This window comes from Aulonocara sp. 'chitande type north' Nkhata Bay, linkage group LG4 (assembly GCF_057382095.1).
Source record: "Aulonocara sp. 'chitande type north' Nkhata Bay isolate Kocher_YH1m ecotype deep benthic linkage group LG4, A_spYH_male_GT1.1, whole genome shotgun sequence".
Taxonomy (NCBI): domain Eukaryota; kingdom Metazoa; phylum Chordata; class Actinopteri; order Cichliformes; family Cichlidae; genus Aulonocara; species Aulonocara sp. 'chitande type north' Nkhata Bay.
The window spans coordinates 31,087,675-31,102,398 of record NC_141347.1 but is presented as its reverse complement, the minus strand read 5'-3'; the positions used below and the strand labels follow the sequence as shown (position 1 = coordinate 31,102,398).

Here is a 14,724-nt window from a genome sequence, read left to right as displayed (position 1 = left end):
AACTCTGATCAAACACTTATTTCTGTACAGTATGACTGTGAGTGTGTGTGTACACAGTGGCTATGTAAACTACAGTTAATCCTCTTAGGAAATCACGCTCTCTGACCGGCCCGAGCGCGCACCGCTCCACAGCGCAATATGTCCAAGTATCAATACCTCTAACGACAAGTAAGGAGCAGGACCACACTGTCAGCTCGGCGTACTTACGTGGTTCTCAGAGTAGGGAGGTATTCCAACAAGGCAAAAAGCAACTCCATTCATTGGACAGCAGAAACTGTTTGGCTGCAACGAGGAGAGGCAGATTTGTTGCCGCACAGGCAGACGGGGAGCTCTGAGGGTAACAATGCTCCAAACACAAACTTATATATTCGACACTTTTCCAGCTTCCTTCCTCCTAGAAGGAAAAAAACAACTCCCAAGTCTTTTCCCGTTGTTTGGGGCAGTCCGGTGCGCTGCCCCTCCGCCTCCTCCTCCTTTTCTTCTCCTTCTTCTTCCGGCAGACCGCATCAGTTGTACATATCTAAGTCCCTGCGAACTCGCCCTGCCTGGAAACTGACTGTAGCGGCATCAAAATACAAAGAGGGGGTGCACAGGAAGCCAAGAGACTCCGCCTTCAAAGTAAAGCTGGAGAGAGGAATGTGTCCAAATTCCCAAATTCAAAGAAACAACTTCCAAAAGAAAAATATTTCTGGAAGCTGTAGATAAACATTAGTGCTGTAGTCATTTATCGTAAGATTTAACAGTCTATTTTTATTCGCTGGGGGGGGGGGGAGGCAATTTTGGACTTGCCATCAATAGAAATGCTCTAAACGTGGATGAGTTTGAGAGAAGGTATCTAGTCGATTTAAAGCCGTTTTTAAGCTTTTATGGTTGCTATCTGCACCGGAAGTGAGCTGTTTTAGAGTACTAAACTTCACACGGAGAGAGTCAAATTAAATGAGGGTGCGTTGGATAAATCTGTGCGCTCCGCCCTGCAGACGCGAAGCATGCGGGCTCCCTCTGGCTGTGCGCTGAACGAGAGGAAGGCTCCAAGCCAAAAGCACACCCAACACAGCTCTGATCGGAGTACCTTAGAAACTGAATTCGAGTACTGTGAAAATGCAAAAGCAGCGCGTATAAAAGTCACTGTGTCACAATAATTATCGGTGAAATTAAAAGTGAAACTGCGTCTTTATCCCCGGTTGAGACCTGACAAACTAGATCTAGCCAGTGTTGTATTCTTATATGCAACACTTTTATGCTCCATCATTTTGATGTGGTGCTATTTTAAAAAGTTTTATGTCCTACTAAATATTCAATTCACTGTATAAAGATGGACTTAAATTTAAACGCACTCCTATAATCTGGAAAGTGACTGTAAATGTATAGTTATTACACATTGCTTTATATTTTGCTTTCGAGGAGCCAGACCTTCTTGTAACTTTTACAGTGGCCTTGAACAACAGTTCTCCAGGCTTTCAAGTTTTCCTTTTGGCTTTCCAGCTGCCATTTCAGTCACTTTCAGTCCACTCCTTGTAACTGAGGAATTTGTTGTTGTTTGTTAAACCACTTATCGCTGACCTATGAAGTATAAAAACAAAACATACAATATAAACGTCCTATTTCTTTGCTGAACCTATGAAATGTCAACAATAACACAGTCTGACACAGTCTGTCCCTTAAAATGTCTAAAACGTAAACTACAGTAGGCACTACAAGTATTTGTCTGACTCAAAATTACGTCTTATTGATTAAATTGTACTGTGAATGTTGTCATAAAGGAACCAAATCACCTCTGTAACCCAAGGTGATGTGTTCAAACCCACAAAATACTCACTTTACTCAACAGAGCTCAATTAAACAGCACATATTCAGATTTAGATAAAGAAATGAGTGAGTCAGTTTCTGGCATTTTGCTTAAACAAATAGTTAGCTGCCTAATCATCATAGATCACACAGAAAAGCAACCTCCCAATGAGTATTTACTGTAAAATTAACCACAGGGTTGGGAAAACAATGCATTAGGTATAATTTCAGGAGTAGCAAGAATCTCGGGAATGTGGATATGACAGAAAAAAAGGCTAAAGAAAGCCTGAAAGGATAATTCATTGATAGCTGTTCTAATTCTTTTCCCACCCAGAGCAGTCTGTGTATTCTCGGAAAAGTGTTGAGATTTGTATTTTTGGATGCAGTTCATGTGAATCAATAGATGTAGTCAGAGGAAGTTTACTCATAAGTACAAAAGGAAGTGTAGTCTGCCGCCAGGAGGATACAGTGTAACTACATATGCTCCATGGCATCATATAAAGTGCAAATAAAAACTTCAGCACGAGCTATGGATAAAAAATAAATACAATTTTTTAAAAAGAAGATAAAATTGTTGAGATTGGGGTCTTTGGCTGCTGTGATGACTCAAAGCTAGGGGGGGGGGGGGGGGGGGGGGGGGGCGGACCCATGTGGCTGCTATTACTCTGAAGGGGTATGAGTATCAGGGAGCCACTTCAAAACCTCCTTGCCTGTGAGGAAACCAACTGGAATCATAGTGGGAAAAAGCCGCTTACGGGAGTCTTCCCACGCCAAGAGCCACAGCTGCCAATTCAGCTTTCATCTCTGCATGTCTGCTCAGTCTCCATTCATGGACTCCAACCTCTGCTTCAAGCCTGCCTGGAGACACACAATCCCTGCCAAAAGCTTACAGGGGACACTCTTCGAAAGCCAGAGCTATGACCTTCACTCATCCCTCATTTGACACAGACAATTACCATATGTGTCCTAAATCCACCCCCAGGTTACACATCTACAGCGGTCAGAGTAGTTTCAGTGAATATCAGATTGTCCGTAAATCCACCATGGCGGAGCAAGAGACTTAGCTGGAGTATCCCCGTCTTAAGGTGGGAGAGAAGGGCAGATGGTCTCCGAGAGTAAGAAGGGTAATGGTGCAGACGGTCTGGTTCACAAAGCTTGGTTTCTGGTGTGGGAAAAGGGGGGTTTCATGGAGTGTGAGGGATGTGCAGCTGGACACTTTATATCTTAACTCTGACCTGGGATCAGGATCTAACTCTGCAGCCTCTTTCTGCGGTCAGTATGTTTTTAATTCAAGCAATCGGAGGCATAAATCAGTCTTTGCCGTGACATTCTTCTGTGGGAAGAGCGATCCTATGTTGGAGACCCCTCCTGAGTTGGGGCTTGTCCACATCTTATCCCATATTGCATGCAGATCCACAGTCACGCAACACATTAATTTCCCTGTCAGGCAAGCAAAATGGGCTTTCTATTATTGATGGCTGCTGGTAGGCTGAGAGTAAAGAGGTGCAGCAAGGGAGGGAGGGGGAGAGAAAGATTTGTGTACTTGAGGGGCTGTGTGTTATATCTGAGCAGGTGGCTATAAAAGGTTGTTGTTGAAGGACAGGAAGGAGTAGTAAGTGCAGGCAGAAGAAAGCGTTTTTTTCTCCTGCACTTGACGGCTAACACATCCCTGAGTCGGGCTTACTCACTGACACACATCCTCAGGCGCTGGGTATGTCCCCCACGACTGACTGAGTAAGCCCCGATCTGTGACTGTGATGTGAGGCGACACCCCTCCCTCCCCAATCTCTTTCCCTCGAGGGTCAGCTGGGGATGAGCAGAGAGCATCCAGAGCCTCTCCTCAGCCGTTACATAATCGCGCACACAGCCCGACGCCTTGTGGGACCAACCCATAAACAACCATCATCCTATTTGCTCGCTCGACCGCTCCCCCACCCCTCGACTCCCGCCTCCCTCCGCTGGCCCGACGCTGCCTGGCTGAGGCTGTAAAGGCGGCAGGACGGATGGATGGAATGGTGGGTGGGCATTCCTCATACCATTCTAGGCCACCTCGCACAGCTTGTGCACTAGGATGCTACTATTCATTGTTATCACTCCATTTATTCCAAGCTAACCCCGCCCAGTCCTCACGCCCAAGGCTTCTATCTCCTAATTCTTTCATATCTCCTCTATTTCACTTCACTTCCCCTAAGTTACTGTGCCCAGCCTCTCAGTAAATGTCCGTAACGCCCTCTGCACACGCTTACTTCATGTCTGAGGAGTCTAGTTGCCAGAACTTCTCAACATCGTTCTCCTTAAGCTTCTACAGAGTCGCTCTATATCCGTCTCCTTGATACTGTTGCATTTAATGATGGTACTTGGAGGGTTTTCCTACTGCTAAGAGCCAAAAGGAAACATTGTGGAAATCCTGCCAAGGTACACTATCTCCCACTCGCTTTCAAATCTATTATAAAGAGTAACCATCTTTAAATCCTTGTTTCAAATGTAATAAAAGGCTGATTAACATGTTCTCGGTTTGATAGCGTGAAACATGACCTAAAAATTGACCTCCCATATGCTTGCGCTGTAGTAATTCTCTCAGCTGCTCATTGCTAAGCACATCTGAACATATGTGAGCGTGTGATTGCAACGTGGGTGTCAAAGACGAGAAAGAGACAGGTTGAAATATTTATGTATGTGTGAGTAAGATGTAGTTATGAAAGCAATTCTGCTGTATGTCTCACTCTGAGACATAAAAGCTCCCGTGGCACTCCTTTGAAGGGTGTTATGGGAAGTTTGAGAGGGAGAGCGATGACCCCATGGATTCCAACCAGAGCCATGACCCCCACCCCCCCGCCCCCACCCCCGCATGACAGAGGAGTCCTCTTTGTCTGGCCGGACAACTGGCACGAGAGGAGGAAACAGCTGACCAGGCAGCTTAAACGGACAGAGAGGGACTGTAACTGTACCGCATACCGCTACATAAATAAAAGTAGTTAAACACCGAGCCTGAATTGCAGCCTTTGCCGCAGCTTTTGTAATCACTTGATGCTGTGCCAAGCGACTGAACCCCATTCAGAAGATGCTTTCTATTCACGCTACACTGATTTCTAAGAGCTTCATTTACAAAATGATGCAGACCTTTCATTTGTGCTTTTGGATTTTGTAGCCATTTTGCAGCAATTGGTTTCCATTTATTTCTGCATGCTTAAAGAGATTGACACGGATGAATGTGACGTCATTTGTAAGTGGTAACGGGGTTTACAGGAAGGTTAACAGGGAAAGTGTTAGTAATGTTTTTATTAATATGGATAAGCATATATAGACTAAGATTGTGCAATGGTCATATTTCAGTTCCCAAAAGTTGCAAGCTATTCCCTTTTCTCTGCTCATTTCCTGTCATTCTGCACTGTGCTTGTCGAAAAATAATAAACAGCCGTTTTCCCAAATGAACTTCAACTCTGGGAGAAACATTGTTGCCCTTCCTCACATCAGAAGATAGTCTGCTTCACACTTGTTCTCACTATTAACCTGCTCAATTTGAATTCACTATTAGACGGACCAAGTAGGTAACATCACAGGTATTTTGGGAACTAGGTGCTAGGGATGGAGCGTAGTCACGACTGTTGAATTACCAGTTCGTTTGATGCCCCTCTGTCAGGTAATGCCCAGAAAGCTTTAGGTTTACACCAAGAGCAGAGGGAACAACAGCTTGGCACACTGAAAGCTCATTGTTTTGTTTTGTTTTTTGTAGCTATGGTCAGTAACGAACCTCCTTGATATTATAACATAGCATATACTCTTTTCCTTGTTTCTCTATTGACCTGTAGGCCTCCCTCACCCATCTCTACATTTCACTGTAATCCCCACTCGCTCTTGCAGCTGCCTCGCTCATTCCTCTATAAACAACTAAAGGCCTGTGGGCACCCAATCTGCAAAGGTAGAGACAGGTTAGGCTCAGAGCTTTTGTTGCTGGAGCAGACATTGAGCTGGGTGTAGGATGGAGAGAGTGACTCATTGCAGACACACACACACATGCAAGCCACACACTACTGCTAGCCTGGGGTTTACACTGGACATGCTGATACGCCATATCCTATAGTGCACGATCCAGTTTCCACTGCAAAAAGAACCCTTTGTATCAAAGATAGAGGTTTATGGGTTTTTATGCATATAAGCCTTTTGTAAAGAGAGTTTAAGTCCCATCTTCCTGTACAAGCTTATACATTATCTCATCTCCACTCATGAACTGCTGGGCCTCAACTTCTTGGAGTTTTCTTTTTGATACAGAAGCAGGCCTTAACATGGAGACAGCTGATAAGAACAGCCATGCGGGAGTGTTTGAGATAAAGGAACAAAGAGAAGGAAATGCCCAGAGTCTAACAAGAAGACTAATCGATGTTCAGGTGTTAGTGTCAGTACACATGAGTGGAGAATTAGCATCCTGAGATCGCCAGTGTGTCTCCCCATCAATTTATTCCTCAAAGTTCCAGACAAATACAAAAAACAACAAGGGCTGAAATAGCTTCCAGGGGTTTCCACTATTTCTATAAATGGCCACTGTTACTATAAATGCTTGGCACACATTCTTCAAAAGGACAACCTCTTCTTTTCCCTTAAATCTCTTCTGAGAGACAGAGAAATAAAATAAACAGACACTCATGGTTCCAGTAGCAGAGCACGGAGTTTCCTTCCTGCTGGCTGAATGTGTCTGCTGCCTCTTTACCTTTCACAGATCTTTTTCCTCTCTCTCATATCACTTCCTGTGGCATGAGGGAAAACAATGGCAATGAGCTCGGACGATGAGATATGTTTTCCAGTCACATTCGGGAATCAGTGAGTGCAATATCATTCAACATGTTTGCATCAGATTTCTCTGCTGGTTACCGATGAATCAGTAGGATCCAGAAATAACTCGTATATTAATAGAATGACATAAGCTCCAGATCCAGAGGCAAATGTTTGTTCCTTATTTTCATACCTTTAAAAAAAGTCCTGTAACTTAACGTCACATGGTCACATCCTTAGACTTTAGTATTTTGGGCATCTTAGGACGACTATTTCCTTCTCCTAAAACATTTAGGGGATTAAAGTGTGTTTTGTCTTTGGATCTGAGTCTTTGAAGTTAATCCTCTGCCTTCACAGAAGCACTTATTACAAAAAGATGGAGCAAGTTTTACCATAAATAACTCAGTTCAGAATAATCAAGCACCCCCAAGGTCTTCATAACTTATAATCTACAACATAAACATCATCAGACTTTCTGAAGCAGCAAGAAAAATCGTCTCAAGGACCTTACGGCCATGACAGATCTGCTTTGTGGTGCACATAAAGCCACACCTCTTGCAGTATATACAGTAAACTGAATAATCCCGTACGCTTGAAGGGATCATACCCTAATCCCAGCATTTCTCTGGCCTTAAAACTCAGAGATAAGTTTGTCTAGACATGGCCTTAAAGGAGGGTGTTCTCATTTCGGAGGAGACGTGAGACCGCACAAGAGAAACGTTTTGACAGATTTCTAACCTTCAGAGAGGTCACCACTTTTTTAATATAAACATCTATAAGTGCTTAAAACAGTTGGATCACATGTGTTAAATGCTTTTGTCACGTTTCTGAACTAAAGTCATAGACTGAGATAAAAGGAGTGGATTTGCTCACTTGTAAAATCTTTGAATTCAAAAGGAAAGTCAGCGCTGTTTTCCAAAACACAGATCACTAATAAAGATGTTGATCTACAAGTTTTAACCATAAATCTGAGAATGAGGGCAGTGCTTTTTATAACAAACTGAGATGTGACGCTTTTTTCCTGCAGTGTTTAATGGCCAAGACAGAGAGGATTATATACTTTGCTCGTGGAATTAATGTAAATGTGCACCATTATCATTGTTAATAACAAAATAAGCAAACATCGTCTTATTCTAGGTTGGATTCTGTAAAAGGATAACCATCTGTTCCTTTGCTGCTCACCACAGAGATTTCCCTAAATAGATAATCCTCGCTCCCAACCCTGAAAGATAGAAACTGAGCCACAGTGGCATCTGGATGCCACAAGGGGGCTCCATACCTACAAGAGATGGTGAGATACAGTATGAGGGTGGAGAATAAAAACAAAATTAGGTCCTTGCATGTATCTCAGATGAGTTTTTCATTTTATTCCCATCTATGGGGTTTCATGTGATTTAAAGTGATGACAAGGATTTTAATGAGCCCTAAAAATGGAAAGAAATATGTGGCCATGTGAGAAACGGGGAAGGGAACAGTTTATTCTGGACATGAGAGCCACAAAATCTGAGTCTGAACTCATGATGTGATAGAGTCGGGTCATTGCGGTGAATGAAGGAAAAGTTGGACAGTACAAAGGAGAATAGGCCAAGAGGTCAGCGGGTCATGAAGCTCAGGTCATTACTGATATGCTGCCGTGGCGCCCAGTAACTTTAGAGCATCCATTTAGCTTGTTAGATGATCAAAGTAATGAAACAGCAGCTGTTCATTACAGACTGACATACTCGTGCAGCACCTCAACCACTGAAGTCAGCTGCTCTGAGACTCAAGGATGACAGAGCAGGAGTGGGAATAGATAGGGAGTCGAAAACATGTCAAACTGATAACTGAGCACGCCAAACAGGCCCATTAGGTTAAATTGGACTCAAATGGCTTCCTAATTGGACGGTCTCCCAATGCAACCGATAAACCTCATTCCTCTGTTTTGGCTGGTTTATCCCTGCTCAGCTGCTCTCGTCCCGTGTCATCATCCTGCCGTTCCCTGGCTGGACTGATGCAAAGTGCTGCTGACAGGAAGGGCTTTAGCCACACTGGCTAACCTTTGACCCCTGCGGGAGAACGCCCCCCCCCCCCTCCGCTTCTGCCATCTGCATTCATTGCTTGCCACTTAAGTGCATTGAGGTTGAGGTCCTAAGCTGAGCGGGAGATGTTTACTTGCTGGAGATGGGTGTCCTACTTTCTTTCACGGGACAATCTGTGCGTTGTTTGCCTGCTGGCCTCGAACAGTTGGTTATCTCCAGCCTTAAAAATTCAACTGAATTAAGAACATGAGCCCTGTGCTAAGATACTCCACATGCACAAACAGCTCTTTATACCTGACATGAACATGATATTTACAATATGTTTAAATGCATTTCTGCATTTTAAATGTCTTAAAAATGAGTTGAAAGGATTTCTGTGGAAAAATAGAGCCTAGAGAATAGATACAAATCTAAAATTTTCTCTTTGAAAAATCAACGAGCCGCTTCTTCTAGACTCCCTCAGAACAAGTTAATTTCTTTTGTATATTTAATCAAATTGTGCGAAATGTTACCTTCATGTTATGATAAAATTACTGAGCTACATCTCTCAGTATAGACACAGAGGTGGGTCAAAAGCTCACACTTCTTCCAAGATGTTGGATGCCTAAAGGAAAAAGGCTAACAGTATGCTATTATGCACACATTTCATCATATTCAGGCTCAAAGGAAAGTTATAGAAAAAATCATGCTGGAAAAAAATCCAAATTTAAGCTTCGGATGGTGACGCTTAATGTTGATTTAAAATGGGTTTGATGGCCGGCTTCTGTACATAAAAATTTACAAGAGATTGAAAATGCTGGAAATGATAAAACACCTTCTGTTTGTCTCTTCTGACTTCAGTCTATAGAGCTTCTTTTACTATGACAGCAATGTTTTTCATAGCTTTGATAAATATACTACAGCCACCCACCCATCAATTGATTTTCTTAATCACTTATCCAATTCAGGGTCATGGGTAGGCGGGGGGTGGATCCTAATCCAGCTGGCTGCCAGTCTTTTGCAGAGCTAACAATGAGAGCAGACCATTGTGCTGCTCCACATATAACTAATGAAGCTGACTACAGGTTCTGAGAGGTTCTAGTTTAATTTTTTCCTTTTATAGATTTGGTTGATTTTACATGAAATGGAAGCCTGCATGAAAAGTATTACACTGATAAGCATGTAGTAGTACTAGAGCCTACTTGCTGCTGCAGAGACTGTGCATAATATGGTGACAGCCATTTGTACCATAAATGTCTGCAAGGAACTATGTACCTCTGTGAACTCTGCTTTCCTACAGCAGTGTGGATATATGTCATTGTAACTCCCCTCCACTCAGTGTTACAGAACTCATACTGAGACCAGAGAAGCTCTAAACATGGGTAAAAATATCAATATAAACACTGAATGACTGTATGAATGAATAGCATTAATTATCTTAGCAGAATGCAAAAACGCTGCTGACAAATTCTGGGTCTTTCACACTACTTCAACACACAGAAAACATAACCAGCTATAACAAGCATCCATAAGAGGATCTGCCGCCAGACAGAGGTCCCGACTCCTTGCTCTGATAGGTCAGGGTAGGTCAGAGCTGTTTTTGTGGCCGTGGTTTTAATATCACGTCTGGTGACTGTTCCATTTCAGCTTGGATGCAAGCGCACATTCAAAGTTTATCTTTAACAGTCTCTCACTGTTTGCTGCCCCGCGGTGAGAAATTCTTCAGAGTGCAAAGACTGAAGGGCTGTAGACAGGAGGCCTCGGGGTGCCATGGGTGGGACATCAGATTAGACCACCTGTTCTACCATGAAGCACACACACACACACACACACTCCTTCTTTTTCTTTATCCATTCCTCTCACACATTTGTCTTTTACATTCTCTCTCACTATCTCATTTGTAACCTAATAAGACCCTTTCTTCACTAACACGCACACACACAGGCACACACACTTTCACTCTCATAAAATATCTCCCTCCGTGGCTGCTTTGCCCTGAGCTAATTCTGACTGCATTCCATTTCAGTCACATCTATGGGAAACAGACAAAGCAATTTGCCAGATAACTCTGGCTGACAGCCACAGGAACTTACACACACACACACACACATAGATATATATATGCACACATATACACACTAAAGTTACACATGTCGCCCAGCCTCCTTTACTGAGCCTCCAGGGAGCTGTACTCAGACAGCAGCACAAACACAACAGCGTCACCCCTGTCCACATGAATGTGCCTCATCCAGTTGTATCAGGGATTCCCTCTGATGTAGTGACACACTTTTAAATGTATCTATCATGCTCTGCCTTATTTTCTGTCATACACAAACAGCTGCAGTTGTGGTTGCTCATATTAAGTTTCACATAATAAGTTCAACATATGTGCAAGTAGTGCCGGTGAGCCAAAAGTATAATTTTTTCTTTTTTTGGGGGGGGGGGGTTCATCTCTTGGATTTGAATGATAATAAAAAGATAGTGGGTATCCTTAATATAGCCCTGTCAGGCACACGACTAAGACCGCCTGCTGCACCAAGAGTTAGTTTGCAAGATGCAGACAATCAGAAGAGAGTTGGCGTAAAAGGAGACGAGCTGAAACAACTTGTTTTAGAGTGGAAGAAGTGTGGGGGAGTGCACCAAGGCCTAATATAAAATAAATAAGGTTTACTTTAAACTGTGAATCCTGCAAATTTACTCCAGTGGAGTCCAAGGATGTTACAGTAGAAAGAGTGATGTGGTTCTGCGTGATGGATGCGGTCATGCAACTCCATCTCCGGCCTTCGAGTTCGCACGCCAGCAGTCACCACAAGCCCTGCCCATGTCTCCCTTAATGACTATTGATCACAAAGCACTAATGACCCACGCTGATTTGCAGTTAGTCTAATAGTTTAATCATCCTCATGGAAGGAGGCGCTCTGAACTAAGAACATTTATAAGCCTATAAAACCAGAGAGTGCAGTGAGGATGAGGATCGTGGCAACACTCGGACACAGAAGAATGCATCGCAGACGGACTCTGAGAGTAAGAGGTGTCCCGCTGCTGCCCTGGATTCTCTCTCACAGGCGCTTTATCTCACAAGCCTTTTTCCTGTCCCTCACTGAGCCTCTGCCCTCCTTATCACTGCGAATGTACATGCGTGTCCTTCAATAGACAGCTACAAACAGAAAGAAGGACAAAAGCGTGTGACGATGCCGTGTAAACTTTGCAAGCCTTTCGATGACTGCAGTAAAGCCCGCATGCCTCTTTTGCATCCACACGGTGATATTAGTGCATGCTGAGGCTTCCAACTCTCACTGTATCTCTAAACGTTTCTCAGACTTAGACTGTGTACCAAGAACCATCTCGCGGCTGCTTTACTGTAAACACACCCAGGAAACAAAAAACAACAGATAATGCTTCACAGTCATGTGAACAGGAAAGTGCTACTGTATAATCATACATTACATCACAATATAGTCCATCTATTAAAATGACACTGACCCAGCTTTAGCACTGCACCAAGGCCACGCCGTGTCAGCATTTCACAGCACTGCGGAGTCTTATAAATAGTTTTTGTTTCCTGTGATCTATACTGCACAGTAAGTGACACCATTCTCTTTTTTTGTCATTGTTGTTGCAAAGGTGAACTGATACTTTTCATGAGAATGTGTGTGTAAGACTTGGTTAATAAGTCATACGTGACATTTTTAGGTCCTCCAAACACATCGTGAGCTCTCTGTTACTACCTGAAGTTTGCTGCTTGGGTTGCTAGCTTATACCCCTGCCTCTAAGTATATCTCCACCCACAATAACAAAGACACTCTGACTGTCTGGCTAGCAGCAGTCATGACATCATCCCTGCTGTACCAAGGGGGCTAACATCACCCCAACCTGAGCAGGCAGACACATACAGGACAGGCACGCCCCCACCCATGGACAGCATGAATAATTAACCCCGAGGCAAGGGCTGGGCTTTGGGTGTGTCACCTATTTACTCCGTAATCCCTCTTCTTCATCGCAAACCTGATGCTCACACCAGATCCCCTCTCAGGAGCATAGAGGACGCAAAGCAACAGAGTGAGACAGGGGGAGGGTGGACACGGGGGATGAGGTAATCAATGAGCAGGAGACACATTTGAGGGCAATGGAGGGGAGATGCGAGAGGGAGGGAGACTTGATTGGTGTTGCTTCTTGTCTCTGCTCCTCTAAACCATCCATCATTTTGCTAAACTACCAGCAGCTGCTCGCCTCCACCGTGGAGACAACACCAAAAGACAGCTGCAGCAATCAGCCTGCAAACAGAGCTCTGAGAAACAGGTCATAAAATACACCAAAGCAGTCACAAACACTGTCTGTTTAGGGCGCAAGAGAGGGACATTCGACATGCATCAAGTTACAGCGCTGAGTAAACATGTGGCGCAGGCGATGAGACCTATTGCAAAGGCTGTGACATGAGTACACAATATTTCGGCTTGCCTCGGTCTCTATCAGTAACGCTCTGGATGTGAACAGTGTTGCACGACATCCCATCCCCTTACTCCTTCCTGTCTGACTCTAGGTGAAGGTGCCACTCGCTTCACGACATGTTATCCTGTAAAAATCAGCCACACCCCTGTTTTCATTCTGTTCTGTTGCTCATCTCCAAAGTGTTCACCTAAGATATGAGCCGGTGATGTTTTGAACTGTGTCATCTCTCCAGAGGCCTGCCACTTGCCGGCGGCGACACCTTTGCCGGCCCGGCCTCTCCCCCCCCTCCCCACCCACTCAGAGTGAAAACCAGCTCGCCGGGGGTGAATCAGAAAACACACACCGTGGGTTCGGCAGCATGCTGTGCAGTTGGTTTTTGCCTCGAGGGAATGAAAACAGTTGTGATGCATGTTATGAATAAACCAGGAGCCGCTGCTGCGTCTGCGCTGCGTGCTTTGTGTCAGAGAGGTGTGGATATGTGGAGCACATTAAAGGTGGTGTTCCCCTTCACTTCCCCTTCACTTCCTCCCCTCCTCCTCATCTCCATCCTCACCTGGTCCATGATTTCAACGAGTCTCCTCCCTCCTCCTCTTCCCAGTCATGGCACAAGATCACCGGCTGCCTGTCTTCTCTCTTTTCTTTTCCTGGTTTAGTATTCCCAGCAGAAATGCAGTCCTGCTCTCGTCACACAGGCGAGGCAGCCTGGCAGCCGAGCGCTGCTGCTGCTGCTTCGCCTCTCCACACAGGCATAACTCTGTCTCTGAGTGTGACAGCCTGAAACATCCAGCTAGACACTCATCTTTTGTCCTTGTCTCTGTTTCCTCTTCTTCCCCTGCCGCTCTGGGTGACAGCTAGAGGGGAAACAGTGTGCACGTCCAATTCTCGCCTCTCTGCTTGATGGCCACACAGAAGGAAGAGACTCCCGCTCTCCGCTTTCGTTCTCTTTCACTCGTTCCCTGTGTACGCTGGCCTCGCCTCCTTTCCCTCCCTCTCCCTGTCTCCACTTCCCTCCTCTCCTTCCATCTCCCCTCCCCCTCCTGCTGCAGCTGAAGAGAACCAGAACAGCAAATGAGCGAGAAGAAGCAGCCGATAGAGGAAGGCGGAAGGCTTGAGATTGGCTGCCGGGAGCTCATGTGACTCCTAGCAGAGGACCCTCTACCAGCTGTCCAGCTCATGCTTCCCTGCAAACCTCTGTTGCCATTGACAACAGCTGCCCGTGCAGCTCACCAACCACAGAACCCCTTCACGTAAAACCATTGGCTGGCAGGATTTATGGCCCCCGCCTCCTATTGTGAGGGGAGCATGTTGGGACGTGTAGTCCAATCTGTTGTCAGGATCTGTTGGGCGTTTAAGAGCAGATATCCCCGTGCCCCCAGGGAGAAAATAGTTCACCCGCAATGCATCAGTGTTCCAAATGAAATGAAAAGAAAACGAGGAGTTTGTGGTGAGATGTTTGTATTATTAACACTAAAAACTTTGGCAAAAAATGACTAAAAACCACACACGAGAGGAGAAAAGACCTCGAGAGCCGGGCATTCTTGGTCAGCCAGGAAAAAGACATCCTCTGCCATTTCCCTCACTGCCGCCATAGAGGGAAACTCCCACCCCACAACAACAGGAACTCTAACACTGAAGGCCACGGCTATAAGCACAGAGGCACTCCATTTCCCTTCCCTCATTCTCTTTTCTTTCATTGCCTGTTTTTTTCTTTATTTGCTCTGCCTCT

The 14,724-nt window shown here is 44.8% G+C and overlaps 1 protein-coding gene across 2 annotated transcripts in view; it reads right to left on the bottom strand.

Moving 5' to 3' along the window:
• Positions 1-13,977, bottom strand: part of arhgap23a (Rho GTPase activating protein 23a) — a 67,293-nt gene extending 53,316 nt beyond the window's left edge. The window contains exon 1 of one of the 2 annotated variants that reach the window (XM_086289877.1): positions 13,552-13,977. In XM_086289877.1, the coding sequence (XP_086146003.1) occupies positions 13,552-13,560 (9 nt within the window). In that variant the 5' untranslated portion in view covers positions 13,561-13,977. Of the gene's footprint in view, positions 1-207; positions 510-13,551 lie in introns of those variants that run through there. The other variant, XM_086289872.1, reaches the window with a different exon arrangement.
• Between the last annotated feature and the right edge of the window lie 747 nt (positions 13,978-14,724).